The sequence below is a fragment of the Pleurodeles waltl genome, chromosome 1_1, assembly GCF_031143425.1.
Source record: "Pleurodeles waltl isolate 20211129_DDA chromosome 1_1, aPleWal1.hap1.20221129, whole genome shotgun sequence".
NCBI classification, from domain to species: Eukaryota; Metazoa; Chordata; class Amphibia; order Caudata; family Salamandridae; genus Pleurodeles; species Pleurodeles waltl.
This window is the reverse complement of record NC_090436.1, coordinates 623,170,040-623,188,818: the sequence shown is the minus strand read 5'-3', so window position 1 is coordinate 623,188,818 and position 18,779 is coordinate 623,170,040. Positions and strand designations below refer to the sequence as shown.

The 18,779-nt window shown below is 42.7% G+C and overlaps 1 protein-coding gene across 1 annotated transcript in view; it reads left to right on the top strand.

Moving 5' to 3' along the window:
- Nucleotides 1-210: 210 nt before the first annotated feature.
- Nucleotides 211-18,779, top strand: part of MCC (MCC regulator of WNT signaling pathway) — a 1,218,505-nt gene continuing 1,199,936 nt past the window's right edge. The window contains exon 1 of the mRNA XM_069226494.1: nucleotides 211-548. Within this exon, the coding sequence (XP_069082595.1) occupies nucleotides 427-548 (122 nt within the window). The 5' untranslated portion in view covers nucleotides 211-426. The remainder of the gene's footprint in view (nucleotides 549-18,779) is intronic.

The window sequence follows — 18,779 nt, the reverse complement described above, 5'->3', positions numbered from 1 at the left end:
AGAGCTTTATCTATATGGCTTAAACTGGGCAGTACCAGCGGGGGGCTGCCGCCTCGCGAGCCCTCGTCCTTGTGTTTCGCAGCTGTGAGCAGTAGCGCATCACTCACACTTTGGCAGCTCTCTCCCCTCAGTACATTCCTCACCACTCTCGGTCACTCCCCCTTTTCCCGTGAAAAACAAGCGCATGCGCTTAGCGGCCCGGCCCCCCTTTGAAGTAGCCGCGAAGAAGGGTAAGCGCGTGAAGGTTTCGCCAGCACGCGCTTGCCCCGGGGCTCCAGCTGCGCTGACAGCGGGGGCTGGCGGAGCGCGCGCCCAGAGCGGCAGCGCGCCTGGCCCTGCTTTGTGCGGTCGGTTGCAGCTTCTTTGCAGAGTGCAGTGCTTCACCTCCACCAGGACGAGGCGCAGCGTCCTGGGGGCAGAGGGGCAATGGCGACTGAGCCGGTGGGAAGCAGCAGCGGCAGCAGCGACACTTCCAGCACCGGCGAGGAAGAACGCATGAGGCGCTTGTTCCAGACGTGCGACGGGGACGGAGACGGGTACATCAGCAGGTAACTCAGCCAGTCAAGGGAGAAGAGCAACTTTGCAACAACTTCTTCCGGCAGCTTTCCTGAAACTTACTGCGAGAGTGGTACGGCAAGAGGAAGCTGTGCAGGGCAGGCTGGCGACGGAGTAAGGGAATGCTGGCCGTAGGATGGGTAGTTGATGTGGATAGACGGAGGAGTCGTCCCGCGCTGCCCTGGGGGTGCTTGCCACTGGCTTGGGCGCTGTGTATCACGAGCGCTGGTGATTGGGCAGCTGTGGTGCACGGTGCCCTCCTGCATCACCAGGTCTCTCAGACAGCAGGGATAATCCCACACAGCTGGCAGAGTGGCAAGTGAGGCTCCCACAACGTGCCAGCCAAAGTAAGACCGGTCTCAAATGTTCCCAAGCTCAAAGTCGTGGTTTTATACTGCTGTAAGGGACTGTCGATGGGTGTCTGTGGTTGTCCCTGGAGGTTCCCTGTAATATCACTGGATACACATTGCTTTGAGTTTTGTTTGGCTTGTTTTAGTTGGGAATATATCACATAGGAACCTATCACGGCATATACGATTTTCCCATTATGAATAAACATTTACATTTACGCTGTGCCTATCTAATGTTTACTTTAGGCAGTTATTTTCATACGCCGCTCAGTTACTGACAATTTATTTGATGGTACCCAATTAAGAGCTGTTGCTTTTTCTTTCAGTCAAGCGCAGGATCTCGTCTGATAGTTGCTGCTTTATTCTAAAATCCAAAGATTTTGATGGTTTTACCGAGTATTATGTGTAAGAACATAAATACTCAAGATTTCCTTTTTTCGCACCTTGCATTTATAAACAAGCTGGGCAGGATGTTTAACTAACCAACTCGGAAAACATCATTATTTTTGTACGCAGAAGTAAAGCTTAGGTTAAACCGACATGCAGGGAAGGGCAAGTAGCTGTGCCAGACATGCATTCCTAAAAGGCCATTCTCTCAACCAAAACAAATGTTGAAAGTAGCCTAATAGGTATTAGGTGTGGAGAAAATAAACATTACATCCGGTGGGGAAGTAAAAGCGTGCAACAGACCTGAATAAGAACTGTTAGAATACATAGACTGTGCAATGTTCCCTAGGCAGTGTGCGGTAAGGCTGCCCATTTGCAGAGCATATGCCTCCTCTATTCATGCCAGAAGTTATTGCATAAAACATGTTACATTACCACAGGGCGGGTTTGGCAACGGTTTTCAAAGCAAATACATTTCCCAATTTAAAACTGTTCTGGAATGCATGTTTGTAAAAGTCAATGATTAAAAAAAACAGATCTTTTATAGGTGGAAACACAATATGTGAAGAAGAAATAAGTGAACTTTAAGGAGGCACAGGGCATTTTGTGAAACAAGTGTTGGCACTTTTTATTATTGATTAGATATTCTGAATCAGATCAGACATTAAATATAAATGATTTTGAATGCAAATTGTGGATTAATCTTTACAAGGATTCCAAGATAGGTGTATTATAAAAAAATAAATAAAAAAAAAAGTTCGAATTGGAAGGCACTGACGTCCTCAAAAGTCTGTCTTTCTAAGATGCTGGGATGGTCGCTTTACTGTTATTAGTCTGATAGATGTTACAAATCAGACCAGCACGTAGAAGGATGTCTTTAACATTTTAATCCATTATGTCGTACTTAGTCTTGAATAGCCTTGCTAGGTACGTTAATTCATTGGGAAACAATAAAGTTTAGCGCAGATTGGATGGCAGGAAGAAATTATTTACAAGCGGGTGATGAAGACATTTATCAATGAGAGGTAGCAGCTTCATATGTAAACAGACTGCACTTAGTTTACTTAAGTTTCCACGTCAGATTTCCTCAGTTACTAAAAATTGACACATTAATTTCTGTAATATATACAGAAGCAGATATTTGCTCCTTTTATCTGACCTGAGATCGTCTTGCACTTTATCTCGTTTTCAGTTATGTATTTTACATGCACCTAATCTATGGAATTGCTTTCTTTTTCGTGATTGACGTTCATCTACTCTGCTTATTAAAACTCATCCAAAGTACTTCTTTTACATACATCAGTCTGACTGTGATTCAGTGGTTGCCTCAATATCATCTCCCCTTTTGTACTGTTTCATGTTTTGTACAGAGCTTTGGACAAACACACTAATGTACATAAAATAAACTAAGAGGGCGAAATGGAAAAAATGTATTGTTGCAGGTGATCACAAAAGCAACAAAATTTAGCTGAAGCATCAACTTGATGTGTTGAGGATATTTTGGGATCTAGGAAGATGCCCAGAGTCCAAATACGTTTTTTTCAGTGGGTGGGAACTCTGTCACACACCTGTGGTAAAAAGTGCAGGGTTAGCTAAACCTGCTGGATGGTAGTCGGGGAAGACAGAATTGTTCTCCTGGTTCTGCAGTAACTAGTTTCTTGTGTTCAGGATTTTATTGAGGTAAGGGAGCTAACTTTTGTAATTCGCATAGAGTTGTTTGAGTTCATGAATGAGGATAGGTAGAAGATGAGAGTGAATAATAATCAGTAAAGTTTCAATGTCTACCCCCTCGGGGGAGCCAGGGTAGCGATTGGTGATAGGAGGAGTGCAGGAAGTTAGCTGAATATTATAAGCTCTGTTCTGAATAAAGAAAGCGCGCAAGAGCCAGCATAGGGTATAGCCTGAAGTCTCAGAAGGAGAGCGTCATAGTCTCCCGTGTCCTGCCCGCCACTGAGGTAAATTAAGCTGATGATTAAGTTTGACTTCTTTTTACTTCAAGGGCATCGTCCTTAACATGACCAGTGCAGCTTGCATTCCGTGGATTCAGATATTAATGAGCTAAGCGTGCAAGTTAATTCAATGGTGTCTAGTGTTCCCTATCAAAACTACTTGTAAATCCTAAAATTGCCTGTGGTTTGCACAATACATGCAGAACATTCAGTGCTCATTCTTGGCACTGATTACTATACTTTGTGAATGAAAGTCTTATTTGCCAGTATCATCAGTAGTAGACTTTGCCAAGGTTTGAAAAAAAGCCTAGAGTCTGTGATGAAAGCTCTTACAGATAAATACATTGATACTGTTGACTGCCATCAATGGCAACAAAACCATGCTTGATCTGCCATAGCTGCCTCAATGTACTGTGTAACTCTGTGTTTGGAGGTTTTTTAATCTGTTGACATTGCAGGGGTGTCTTCTGCTTATCATCTTTTCCTTGGCAGCTGCTCCTGGTAAGGGGGTGTTAAAGAGTTCAGACTTGCCTGTGCACTGGCAGGGTTCAGTGTGTCGAAATGGGGGTGAAGAGGCCTGAGTGATTTGTGTGGTGAGTGGATTAGAATGTGCAGTGTCTTGGCATTGGAATATATTGAGTGAGTATTGGTAGAGTTTAGTGTTTAAATGACAACTAGCGGGTCTTTCTAAAGAACTGGAAGAGGATATGATCTCCGAAGGGAAACTTTTTATTTATGGAAAGGTTACATAAATATTGGTATCCTTGTATCTTTTTTTGGTAGGAGCTTTAATACACTGGCAACAAGTGCCATACTTTCCTTGCCACTAATGGGGATGGTGAGGAGAGGAGTTCTCTTGTGGTGAAGCTGCATATTTCATTAGTGTTACCAACCACAGGCCGGTCCTACCTCTCCATATTGCCTCATTTAATTGTTTTTTTATTTCATTATTTAAACACCCTCTGTATTGGCTTTACATCTTCAAGTGATATTTCAAACAAGTACACAGACAAATGAAATCTAGAAAGCATTTGCTGAACCATATAATCAGTGAAGAATAATTAATTACATATTCCTTCATAGGTGACTTTTTGAAAAAGTGTAGAGTCCGCCTCTATTACAGCAGCTTACATTGTGACCTCCCTGCATGACCCTCTCCTCTTAGCTTTGGGCTCCAGGGCACCCGAATCCTGAAGCCATTCCTAGCCGTCAAAAAACTGTAATCCTACCACATCTCTTGTGGGCACATCATGAGATGCACCAATGTTCTATAGCATTTTTCCCTCGCAGTGGCGGTCAGGGTGCCACATTATGACCATGGCAGTCGTGCCACGGTCGGACCGCTAGCACCGCCAGGATCAGAGATCTTGGCGGTTGCAGCAATCCAAATCCAGCAGGGCAGCGCTGCCTCCGAAACCCTCCTGTTGACCAGACATTTCTCATTGGCTGGTTGCAACAAAGACAAATCTGTTGTAGCCGCCAGCACTACAGGATATGGGGGTTGGTCTCCACGTTGTGAAAAAGAAGTTAACGATCCTGGCTCACTTGGGGGGCGGGGGAACCCTAAGGGACCCCATCCTTCTTTGAATAACATGGAAAAAGTATGTTTGGTCTGTTTTGATGTAGATTTAATTGTCCGCAAAATAGGGTTCGCAGACCCCAATCTGGCTCTAAGGTCTCAAAAACTTTTACCTAATGCTGTGGTATTGTTATGTAATGTACTAAAGTGTACAGCTGCAATAATACATATGAACATGTCACTCTTCTCCTTGCCAATTTTTACATATCTCCTGGTCTGAAAAATGATTTCCTCATTAAATCACTCTATCAGTATCTTTTTCTAGGAAATAAAACAGAATATTTTAACAAAGTGATTATTGTTGGGGATTATAATGCTAAAGTCTCCATTAATGCTATAGCACTGTTTTCAGATAGCAAGGCTTAATGCTATAGCACTGTTTTCAGATAGCGAGGAGGAACAGTCATCAAATATACCTAGCTCTATCTTTCAGAGATCATGTAGGGCAGATAAAATTAGGAAGCTTCCCTTGAACATTTTCTGAATAATGGGTTGATCATTATTAATGGTAGACTCGACAAAGATATCCCAGCTCATCCTACCCCTAGTTGATCAAAATCTGGCTCCATAATTGATTACATGATTGTTTCCTTCCCCCTTTTTACTTTATCTGACCTAGTGGTCATAGATATCCATATGAGCGATCACAAAATATTAATATTTTCATTTAGCATTGCCCCAAAGGAAAATGTACCCTGGAATGTATGGGAGAAAAGGTGCACCTTAATACATCTAATGGGAAGGTCCACTGTTCAGCATCCAATAAAGAACAAGCCTTGACAAAGCCAGTAGGTCTCGCCTATGCAAGAGCTAGTGGCTTTGCCACTGTGTTTTAGCCACGTTGTACACCAGTGTGGCTGCTGTTCAGCATGGCTAAATGTTTGTAGTATAGAGGAGAGTGGAGAGTACAATGACATAGAATGGAGTGTTGTAGAGTGGAGTGTAGTGGATTAGAGTGGAGTGCCATGAGTAGAGTGTCATTTAGGGGCATAGAGTGCTGTAGCATGTAGTGGAGTAAAGTGTTGTATAGTGAAGTCAAGTGCCATAGAATGGAGTAAAGCGTGAAAGAGTGGAGTGGTGAGGAAAGACAGCCTTAAGAATGGAACGCAATTGGGATAGCATGGATGGATTTGAGCTGCATTCTCTTGGTTCGCGAATGACAGTGAGAAAGGGATTATTTCTGAAACCCCCCCCCAAGGATCTGCGTTGTAAACTTGCTAAAGTATGCAAAGTAGAGCCTTATGTGCACAAAGGTAAGGAGTCTTCCCGTAACCTACCCAGGATGGAAGAACTGAAAGATGCACTTCAAAGAGCCAACGTTTGGATTTCTGTGGAGGATATAATTTCCATTTCATTGCTGTCATGTTTTGAAAGCATTGTACAGGGAATCAAGAAAGAGGATGTTTACTCTTAGGTCATGAGAGAGGTCTGAGTGAACCACATGTATGGTTGTGATGAGCATCACAAATCTTCCATTGCAAAAAAACATGGGAGTGTCTTTTGAATTACAGACCTCAAATCAAGTACACAAAAAGTTTTTTAATTTCTGGATGTACCCATTGGTCAAGTTGGTAGATAACTAACTACATGTTCTCACAGGGCACCCTGCGGCAGGGACATCCAGGCAGGCATCGCTGCACAGTGTAAGATCTGATACTACTAACAGGTCTGCTATATGGGAAGGAAGCTGAAACAACAATGTAAGGACTATGTAGGGGCAAGATGTTGAAATCGCCTCTCGGGCAGGCTAAGAAGGGCGAGAGAGAATTCTGTTTGTAAGGTGTGAGGCAAGTTAAATCCAGGGGCATTCTGTAGTGAACTCGGATGTAGACAAATTGCACCTGGCTTGCCAAATGCCACAAAGCAGGCACAATATGTGGGTGGAAGACGGGACACACACAAGCAGGTGTAGTTTAGAGAGACTGAAGGAAAGGAGCAGTCCACAGAGATGTTAAAGTGACCAGTAGACAGGCAGGGAATACCCACTGAAACGGGGAGCAGCTGAAGTGCTAGAGAGAGGGAGGCAGAGAAGATGTTGCATTACTATTCATACAAAAGAGGGGTTGAAAGCAGATACACATCTCTTGGTAAGGTAAATAGGGAAAAAGGCAGAGTACCTCCGTAGACACACTACAGTGAGTATCCTCACATGTGCACTGAAGAGAAAAAAACCTGCAGGTGCCCTATAGAGAGAGCGTAGACAGCAAACACATACCTCTAGGTGATCTACAGAAGAATGGCCGGAGATGGACTATTTCCACAGCTTTGCTTAACTGAGGCATGACACATTGGTGCGCTATAGTTGAGTTGGGGGGATAGAAGCACACATTGTGTAAAAGGGATGGATGTGATGAACCCACCTTAAGAAACTTTACGAATTGGTTTGACACACACATACCGTCACATGCAAGCTACAGGAGATCTCGGATAGCAAGATACCCCAGAATGCGTGTCATGTAGGAATTCCGCAGCAGCTGGTGTACTGGACAGAGTTGTGGGAGAGATGGACAATTGTATTGCTCTATGTGGGGGTGGTGATAGAAGGATTTCAGCAAGCACATTCGAGGTTAGCTGGAGGGCAGACGTTCCCACACGTGCACACACTAGAGTGGTAGAAAGACTGAGCCACTGCCACCAGTAAACTGTAGAGAAGCAGGAGGAAAGAGCCTCTACATTTATCAAACAAGAGAATGACTGAAGGGTAAAAGCACCTTGAGGCCTCGGGCACCCCCTGCGCGCACTATGGAGGGGTAAGAAGGCAGACTCCCTGCTGCATGGCCTGCTGATCGCAGGAGTCATTACTCACTTGCTTGGCTAAAAGCTGCCAGCTCTGGCTCGCATTGTTCCACAGCAGGAGGAAGACTTCGTTGAGGCGGCGCTTTCGAAGGATGGAGGGAAGGAGGCAACCCCCCCGATTGACAGGGCCACCCACGGGTGTTTATCCCGTTACAGTAGAGGGGCTGAGGGCTGGCATCTCAGACTTGCCTGCTGCAGGGACTGGCAAGTTCCACAGTGCACGAAACCAGTCCTGCAGGGACACGGAGGCAGAGGTTCAGAGAGCTGTCAGGCATAGGGACACAGAAGAAGGACTAGGCCTGACACTGCCAGCCCTGGACAGGTAACTGGGTGGCTGTCTTATAATGATGACTTCTGGTTGATAACCATCCGCGGTCTTTAGCACCAACTTTAATATTCTACAGTTTTGCAAGATTTGTATTAGATCACAGTCACAAGCATGCCTTAAAAATATATAAATCTGATATCTTTTTTTTGGGGGGGGGGGAAATTCCACTATACTGCTAGTTAGAGCGGCCGACTTTGGAACTGGGGAACTGGTTTCGAGTCTCAGCGGGAGGCTCACTATCCTTTTGATTCTGGGGAAATCACTTAAACTCTCCATGCTTTAAAAAACATGAATGTGTCCAAATGAATGCAACTGGCGCTCATGTAAAGCGCTCAATACCTTTGGGTCGAGTTTGCGCTCTATACAAGCAACACCCCATGATGGTGGGAGAGGGACGGGGCAAGTAGCCACAGAGCCGCGGAAGGAAGCAAGCAGCAGTGGGAGGAAGGTGACTGGGGACGGGACAAGCGTGAATGTGGAGTGAGGGGTAGTGCAATTTAAACTCTTGCAAGTGCTGTGGATAGAGCAGAAGGAAGGGAGACTGGGAGGGGGCAAGAAAAAGTACTTAAATGACGCCGGGAGCAGGGGATAGTCACAGGTTAAGTTGAAGCAATCTGTGCTTGGTCCCTGCTCCATGGCAACCGTCGGAAATTACATTTCGTCTGCACTGGCCTATGAACATGCCTGCAAAGAAGAGTGATGCTGAAGCAGACAGATGTGAAGCAACGGGCAAGCTGCAAGCCTTTTTAAGATACAAGAGAGTCTCGCAAGCAAAACGCATGTGCTAGCACGTGCTATCGCAGACTCGACCCTTAAAATAAGGATAGAATTTAAAACCACACTGAAAGACAGAACAGAGAAGGGGTTGATCTCTTTAGTTAAATCTAAGCAGGATATGGAAAAATCCATTATAAAACAATCTTTGGTACAAGGAGCTCGTCATATAAAAGGAGCCCAAAATGACCTTATAAAGGTTCTAGATTAAATTAATTAATCAACAATTTGCAAAGTTGTGGATAGACCTCTGTAATCCATTACTCTTAGCGATTCAAGAAGTTTATGGAGAATAATCACTTTGGCCAGCAGAAGGGGCATGTCTCCCAAAATCTGCTTGCCCTCAAGTGAGACCTGGCTAAATAACATCTCTTTTCTCTATGCCGCTAACACTCCGAGTTTGGGAATCATTCCTCCACCGGTTCCCTGAGGTCAGAAGAAGCAGACTCCTACTGCCCATCAACATTACAGGTTAGGGACATCATCCAGAGTTTCCAGGGTCAGGGGCCCAGATCAATTATCTATCACCATCATAAAGTTGGAGGAACATTTGTGGTTTAATTACTTGATGCCCCTTTTTTATTAAACATTGCAATATAACCGGTCAAATCCCAAACTCATGGAAGGGCAGCATTTATCCATCTTTACATAAAAAAGGGTCCCTGAATTTACCGAGTAATTATAGGCGGATTACGCTGCTTGACTCCATTGGAAAAAAAATTGCCAAGAGTGTTTTAATCCAGTTTTAATCCAGTTGCAAAGCTGGGCACATGATAGTATAATAATATCTCTGGAGGAAGCTCGTTTTATACCAAACAGTTCCACCATGGACAATATTACAGCACTACTTATGATTTTAGAGAAAGATGTACTTACTCAGGGAATGTCTCTCTATATGACCTACATCGATTTCTCATCAGCATTTGACCTCGTGGACTGACCTACCCAGTGGCAAAAGCTATGTGATTTAACTATACCAGAACTCCTCCCCAAAGTATTAAATCACTCTTTACTCGTCCACTTGGTGTTATGAACTATTAGGAGGTGACTGAGGGCTCTCCCTGAAAATCATGCTCCGAAGATAGATCATCGAAATATTACATCAGTACTTTGCGCTGATGATATCATGCTTATAGACCTGAACCCTAGAAGTCTACAAAAAAGATTAGGCTGCTTGCAAAAATATGCCTCCAGTCATCACTTAAAAGTTAATGTATGGAAATGTTGGTCATTGATAGTGACAGCTAAATGTTTGATAGCAGGGAGAGGAAGTGTTCAATTAAGTAGTTATTATTTCTTGTGCTTCCTAGAACGTAAGTATTTAAATAGAGTGCTGAAGAGCAGGATTGCACTTATTCTAAAATACCTTAGCACCTAGGGTGGAACTTTGGCTGGTGAGAACCAAATCGGATGCTTCCTTTTTCTGGCTTTATTTAAAGGTACAAAGAGCATTGTGCGCTGTCAGCTCTGAACATCACTCTAGTGTGCTGTGTGTTCTATGAACAGATCCATTCTCCTGCGGCACACTATTAACCTCTTCACAAGTAGCTATCTGGCTCCTTCCCTTATTTTGGAGCAATTATAAGTAGTAAAGTACAAGCAAATCATTTCTATTTTTCCACCAAAGGTGAGGGAGGAGCCGAGACAGCTGGAGAGTGGAGCTATTTTTTCATCCTGTATTAAGGTAAGAGACCGCTTCTGCTCCCACACCACTCCCTATTTTGTTGAGAGAAGTGAGTGCAGCAGAGATGTCTAATAGCCTTATTGCCCTGATCTACAGCCAACAGGCAGTTATGTGCCTTCACATCCTACTAAATACTGTAACTGCTCGGAGGTAAATTAACAGTCGTTATTGCCTTCTGGTGCAGGCAGTAATGCTTAATTAAAATATTAGAATAGTATGAGCTACTCTAAAGGTGTAGTAGAGGGGACAACAATGTCCAATGCTTGACTCTCCTGTTTTGTTTCAAATGTTTTACACTCAGTGGGTGAAATGTTCTAAAAGCATTATGTAGCCCTTCTGCCTCAGTTTAAACTGACCGTAGAGGCTTGTTTCAGGCTCACACTCATGCCCGGGGCCTGTAACTCTCCTGTAACTCTAGCACAGGACTGGTATAGCGTTCTCCAGTGAGCTATAATACTAGAATAATAGCTTGGATGGATTAGGTATTAGCAAAAACGGTGTATGGACTGAAAAATACTTTAAATCTTTGATTATGTTATGCAATAATAGAATGTGAAATGAAACTACACATGGGTAAGCAACCAGCTGGTCTTCACTGAACAAATATTCAGACTATTTCGTCAGGTTTCATGGAAGCAGTTAAGGGGCTGGTTTCTATGCTCATAATTGGTTCTCATCACCCCTTAATTTCAATCCCTAGGTAGAGGTGTGGAATTTAATTAAATAACTCCTTGTCCATGGGACAGGGTGCTCCATAAATCTACTTGTCCCATTAACAACCCCACTCATCCCTTTGGTGCCAGTTAGTATTTCAACAAATTATGGCAGCAATCTCATTATACACATAGCCTGTCTGATTTTGCCAGGCCTCATAATGTAGTAAGAGGTGAATACTCACAATTTCCTTATTTTGCCACTGTTTCACAAATCTACATAGTGGTGCTGGAGGGTAGCAGCAAGCAAATATTTGAGGGTTTTAAGTCTATGCAAACCTACTAATTTGCATTTCTTAGGGTTTTTCACCAGCTCTTCTCCAGTCTTTTCCCATACTGAGAAAGTTTAGAAATTATTCATGACAAGGGCAGAAGTAAAATTTCTTCCAGGGTTAGGGAAGAAAGTGCTTGGAGGGAAAGTGAACTTGTAAACCCTTCAGATTTCCTCATGAGCGAATCAAAACATGTATATTTGCTTGCGCTAAAATGCAGAATGATTTCTTGGCCTACCTCTTTAAATTCTTGTGAGTTTATGGAAGCTGTAAATCTGCACTAATGCAAGGGCGTATACCATGAGCGCACTTTTATGACTTTCTTTAAGATTTAAGCCCCTAATTAGGTCTGTTTTTAACCAGGACTTTTTTAAATTAAAATTCTGTCTCTCTCTCTCTCTCACTTTCTCTCTTTCTAGCGACTGGCTTCACAGTGAGTAACAACATTCTGCTGTCTCACAAGGAGTATATCAGCAAACAAAGCAGTTTTGCGCATTTCTAGGGACTACTGCAGCAACGTGTGTTTTCAGAGAACAAAATATTGTTTTGCTTTTTCCCAATGTTTCTTATAATGGTGGTGGTCTGGCAGCTCCCACAACAATAACGTTTTATCAAAAACAAATCAAAACCAACAGGCTAACCACCAATGCCAGAACTATTGACATTGCCAATGCTTGTTTATTTTATGTTTCCCATGATCTTTTTGAAACTGGTTAGATTGATTTTCCATTATTAATGTTTTTGGAAATACTAGCATGCCTTAACACATTTTGCTAAATGATGCTTCAAGTAAAGGGTACCTACAATTTCACAGTAGTTTAGCAAAAAAATTTTTCCCAGTTGCATTTTTTGTGAACATTTTATTTTGAAAGCAAATGGTCCTCAATCTTACTTTCAAGCTTCTACAAATATTTGCATGTAATCAGGAAGCCTTCTGGGAGCATTATATGTAGCCTCATATTGTTAAACTTTGCAAACATGTGTACACATTTTTATATGGGAACCACTGTCAGTAGTGCAGACCAAGCTTACAACAGTTCTTTAGAGTGTTCATTCTGACAATAAAGGCTTTGCATTAATGATCCATAAATACAGGTTTGAACAGCAATAACGTCCCTGATCCATAATGTAGTACTGTAAACTGGTAGCCAAAGTTTTTGTGCTGCAGAAGGTTGGACCTACTTGTCCCAGCGACAAAATAAACATGAAAACATTTTGTCCTTGACTCCAAACAATATGACCTGGCCACCGAGATATAGGAATTGCACACCACTGCCCTAGGTTAATGGTTTTATGAAGCACCCCTGGCTAATTTATCATAAACATTGGTGGTAACTAAATGTTTGTAAACCAAAGTGCACACAGCTGAATTGAGGGCTAGGAAGCCACCCGGCATCTTCTCTCATGGCTAAACAATAGAGGCTGAAACAATTGAAAACCACAAGGAAACATGAGAACATTTTGCACATCTATGCTAACAGGAGTTGTTTCAGTGCATAAGTGTAGGACATGCCTCAGTTGGGAATATCCGCCACTTAGAGGCAGTATCGTGATCTCCCACTATTAATGACCCCTTGGAACATTTGAGTAAATGCTGGGAGTTCCAAAACAGACATAAGTCAAGAACACTATAGAGTTTTCTTTGAATCTCAATGGACTAGAGTCGTTCAACTGGGCTGAAGCGTACCTTAGGGCACACAGTATTATTGATAATTGCATAATTATTTGATATTGTAAGGAATTGTTTTGAGGAGGAGATATCCATAAATTGTCCTGAAGAACATGGTTGTAATAAAAAAACTTCCATGAAAACATGACAACGAGAATTAAAGGTACGCTCTTTGGTGCACTGGTGGTCCCTATATTTTATTGATTTGATACATGGACATCTGGTGACAAAAAAAGCAGAAGTGCATTTTTAAAAAGACAAATTTGGTTGTCTCAAAAGTATATCCCTGTTTTATTTTATGTGTATGTACATGTGGTATTTTGTGTGTGAGTCTTTTAAAGCATTTTTTATTGTGATAAGATTATTGTGTATATTTTCCTATTTTCCATGGTGTTCAAGAGTGTTGTATTTTTGAATGTATGTTATGGACAGATTGCAACTTGAGTGATTGGTTGTGGTTCCAATTTTAACCTGGGGAATTATTTCATTTACATAGTCCTGACCCCTGGTGTGGGTGCTTTCTCACTTTTTTCTCTAACTAAATTTTTGCCAATCCAAAAATATTTACCCTCCAGTTTAAGTTTTTAGGAGTCACAAATTTCAGGTGAGTGGGAATTAAAAGCAATGACACAGAAATATACTTGTGAAAACCGTAACTCAGTTGCTAATCTTCATAGCGCACAACTTCTTCTTAATCATTTTCCATTTCCCTTACAATCTATTCTCTTATACCAGCAATACTCCTGCCCCCCTACTCACCATACCCCAGTTTTGCATCCCAAATGGTACTATCACCTCACCTATTTCTGTCTTGCCAATTTATCTATGTATGGGTACTGTCATACACCTTATCCTTTCAACATCCTTTATCCTCTTACCCCTTATCACTCACCTCCCTTATCTCTCACTTCTCTTATCCACTGTGTCCTCCCTTCTCTATTGTCATCTCCTTTCCCCACTCCCTTCTCTGATCCACAGCACACTTCCCTCATACTGTACTCATTACCCCACTCCCTCCACTGATCCCCACATACTACCCTGATCCTCTACTCTTTGTTCCTTACCCCCACCTGCTATCCTGACCCTCTTCTCACTTCTACAATTCCCTGTTCACTCCTTCAATCCCTCCTCACTCTCCAGATTCTTCCTCACTTTCCTAGATTTCCCTCTGTCAGATCCCTCTCACACATCCTATTTTAGCTCTTCCACCTTTTGGTACACCACATCTCTTCTCTCAAACTCTCAAAACTATCGTCCACCTTGCACACCAATCTCACATTCCTTGCATCCCTCCATCACATACCCATTTCTCCACCACACAGAATTTCCCCACTTCTTCTGATAAAATTGGTATCTGATTGGCGAGGCTAAACAGACTGCACACAACAAGACCAGATCAAACCACCAACCATGCAAAGTAGATATGGTCTTCACATGGTGCACTGTGCTGCATCCTGATTGGTCACTATTTCTAAACTGGGTGTTCATTTTAGAACGGTATTGTCCCAAGTGTATCATTATTTTACTTTTCTCAAAGAGCCACCATGTTGCATTATGTTGGCCTCTGTGACTCAGTTCAGCAGCAATACACAATATAGTTTACCATTGGAAGATAGCTACCCAATTCAATGGTACCTGAGTGGTCATCTTAGAATAGTATTCTGCTTAGTGTATCACAGTTTTGTTCACTCCGAGACAGCAAACACATTGCTTCCAACCGTGGCAGCTAAGTTGAAACTTTTAAATAGCAATACACTATACAGAGTACCATTGAAAGAGCCCCCTCCACCCCACTGATATTTGCTATGTTTCATTTTTTAAATGTATCTATTGCATGCATATGCCTGCCACACTTAGGTGGTGGCATGTTTTCATGTATCTACCTTTATTTGTTTTAATTATCTTCCATGTGCTATTAACGTTTATGTTTTAGTATTTTTGTTGGTGGGTAAATACATAGATTGAAGAATAAGTCAGTGAGTGGATGAACGGATGCATGGATGCAAGCGAGGAGGAGAAAAGAGTGCCTAAACTCATCGGTGGCAAAAGAGCCAATTTCAATTGTAAGCCAGATCGTTTAGTGCATTTGCATTGCTAATGCTTGTTTTTTATTTATTTGAGCATCTAAGAAACTGAGACTTCTGTTGCAGAATATCAAGCACCCAAAATTGTTTGTACTTACTTTACCGAGCCTATACTGAATACATGTTTTTGCAAAAATACGGCATGTGGCACCTGTGCATGGAAGCCATTCCACCTGTGAGTTAGAACAATCTTATGGTTTTTGAATATTCTGCATTCAGGGTCTTTCATCCTGAGTTACGCTGGTCATTTGGACTGACCAAATTGCACCTGTGAATGATGCACATCTTTCAGTTTACTTGGCAGCTGAGAATTGAGAGGTCCCTACAGAAGAAGCTGCCTTGCGAGCAGAACTGGACTGACGTTTTCTTTCGATTTGCATACATTCCTGTTGCAGTTTACACCTTAACGTGCTTTTAGGTAAAGCGTATCCTCTGTGTTTGAGGCACATATGGGGCAGAAAGAACCAGTGGTCTTTTGTTGCTTTGTCATCTCCAGACTCTGACAGGAAAAGCCTCTGGAGTGGAAGCTTGCAGAGTGAACACACTATCGAACATCGCCATATTTTTAGGTTTGGCATCGAGGCTACTGTGTTAGCTGTTCCCTAATCTCAATAAACAACAAAAAAAAACTCAGAAAAATTTGTATATTTAAAACATGGAGGGGCTTTTGGTCATCCCTCTTCACCCATTTCTTCTGGAACATTCACATTTTGCTCCCACTCTGCACATCATACACCACTGTGACAATGGGTTAACCGAGTTTAGCCACTGTCAGTCTTGCACTGGTAGTGATTACTTTTTTGTAAACACAAGTGCATATGTGCCTAAAAAGAGGTGCTCTTAACTGCTCGTGCTGGTAAGCCAATAATTTATTTTGCCACTGCTTTATTCTTTCAATTCTTTTTTTCCCCAAAAGCAAGTTTGTTGCTTTGAAAAGAAACCATGACATCTCATCTTTAAAATAGACCCCATTTTTGTGTTTTTTTTGTTTTTGTTTTCGCACCCTCCAACCCCAGGGTATACTGCCAATTCTTTATCATCGTTTTGCTCACCCTTATTTGCTTAAACTTTGTCTTTAGGTGACAGTAATTCAAAGCCAATAGCTCCTAACATTCAGATTTTCATGTGCTGTGCTTTAAAGCTAAAAATTGTCTTTATACCTCTTCTAAAAACACCTGCCTGGTAGAAAAGTAAACATTTTATGATAAACATATGGTTACCATACTTAAGCAAACAACATTTTTATCTTACTTTTGTGGAAATAGTGCAGTTTTTTAGGTTTTGTCTGTACAACACTTGTGCTGTACTTGCAAAATCTCTTGTAAAGAAAATAAAGAAATAATCTTGAAAGGGACTTAGAGCCTGCCCATTACTTACCTATACTTAGATTCGGTTGGCTCCAATGTCACTCTCCATTCCAGTCTTCCTATTGGTCAGCAGATCCTTCTGGGCTCCGGCTTCTTTCTAGGCTTCGGGTCACATCTTAGTCCATGGAGCTTGGACCAAGTACTCCTTCTGGGGGCCAGTGTCCTTACACTGGCCACAGGCTCCTGCAGGTACTCCATTTTATTTTTACTTTTCTCTGCGACCCACCCTCCCCTTCTCTTCATATTTTACTGTTTGGCATGACCCCTCCCCCATTCTCTTTAACCCACTCAACTTTTTGGCCAGACCACCCCCTTCTCTTTAACCCACTCGTGTTTTCAATCAGTGTTCCCTCTCCATGTCTTCCTATGCCCAATCCCACTCCCCCCTCCGTCGTCATGCTGTTTCCTCCACAATACCATCATCCTACATTGTTTGCTCCCTCTACCCTCACATCATTTGCTCCCTTTATTGATCAAAACTAGAACTGAAAACCAAAAAACGCTTCTGGACAGTGGTTACTTACAATAAGTGTCACTCACATTGGGTGTGACTATCACACAAGGACACTGAAAACATTGAACTGTAACATATAGTAAACTGAAAACCTGACAGCTATAATAACGTGGCCCGTGCCCATTACAACATCCACAAAAATGCTAAAGCTGCTTCCTGAAATAACAGCCCATTGAGTGTTTTGCTAACAAATGAGGAGCTATGATTTATCGATGTAATAACTATTTTCATTTAGCTTGATCCTTTTTGATACTGCCACACTACTAAACTGCTTTTGCAGTACCGCACCAAGAGAGCCACCATGTTAGAGCGCATCATGGCCAGTAGCAAGTAATTTACTAGCATCACACCTCTTCGTGGTGGTATTTTTTCTTCTTGTCCTTCTTTAATGTTTATGATGAGTATGCTGTTCAAAGCAACATGGGCTTTTGTAGTTCCCGTCCTGCTTCACCTCCTTGGTTTCCAGGATGGCAGTAGTTGTTTATAGTTACTGGACATAGTAGGCTGCCATTGCCTCAGGTGTTTTAGCCAGACCATGCAGTTCTACGTTTTGGCTTTTTTCATTGGCTGTCGGGCACCGCTGCACAGAGCACCTTGGCCTGACTGGACACGGGGCCTGGTATTGCAGAGGATGATTTAGAATTAGAAACAGTGGAGACCGGGGCTCTTGATGTTGCACCCACTCCTGATTCCACAGAGTTCCCAGCAGCATCATTCCCCCTTGACCTCACTCAGGCCCCTGGAGAACTCTATTCATCGATTTCCTGGAGGGACTGAGCAGCTCCTCCAGACTCCACCGAGGACAATGGAGATCCCTTAGCCCACTCCAGTCCGGGCAGCCCCTGGTGCTCCTCCTGCTGTGCTCTCTGCTCTTCCAGCACCTAAACCAAGGGTAGGTATCCCATACCTACAAATAGACCTGATTCAGGCGGGAGACTCATGATTTTTTAAGCCACAACCAGATTTATTTTAGCAGTCTTCCGCCTGAAATTGCATTTGCTTCAATTCAAGTCTTTAAGGAAAAATACAGTCCCCCCACTTTAGTTCCAAATTTTACCTATTTCTATTTTCACAATGTTGGTGTGTATGGACTAACCACCAGCATGGTCCATTTTTTTACTCTGGAAAACCTCTATTTGATTAATGAGCGTTTTCTCTATGTCTTTGCTTTTCCAAAGTAGGTGAATCAGCAATGTTATTTTTATTTGAGAATGCTTTACATTTTAACATGTCCTGTACTATACAACGTTAGTGGCATTGCCTATCCTGGAGGCCTAGGCACAATATCCACTGCAGCAGGTGCCAGATCCACCAAGGCTTCATGCCAGGCTCCACGTATGAGGTCCAGGGAGTGGGTTCCCCGCAGTCCTCTCGTGGTCTCTGGCGGAGATGCAAAAGCACACCTGCCAGCCTCTTCTCCCTCCTCGCAGTTCCGCAATTCTTGGTTTCCCACCGGAGAGGCCTGCCCCAAGTGATGGTGCAGTTTACAGCCCTCACGCCTTACTAGACCCTCATCCGCTCCTGGTGCCCCTGGGTATCACAAACATTGTGAAGCAGGTAATGTACAACAAGACCATTCTGTTTACTCACCCCCTCCCTTTGGCTATAAGCAATCCATTGCAATATCAAGGGGCTGCACATCTGCCATTTAAGTAAGATAGCAGAGGAGAGACTGCTGCTCATCCTGATTTGGGCATTAATTTATTACATCTACTCCATCCTGCCATTTATCCACCCATTCTTCCATCAGTTGCTTAT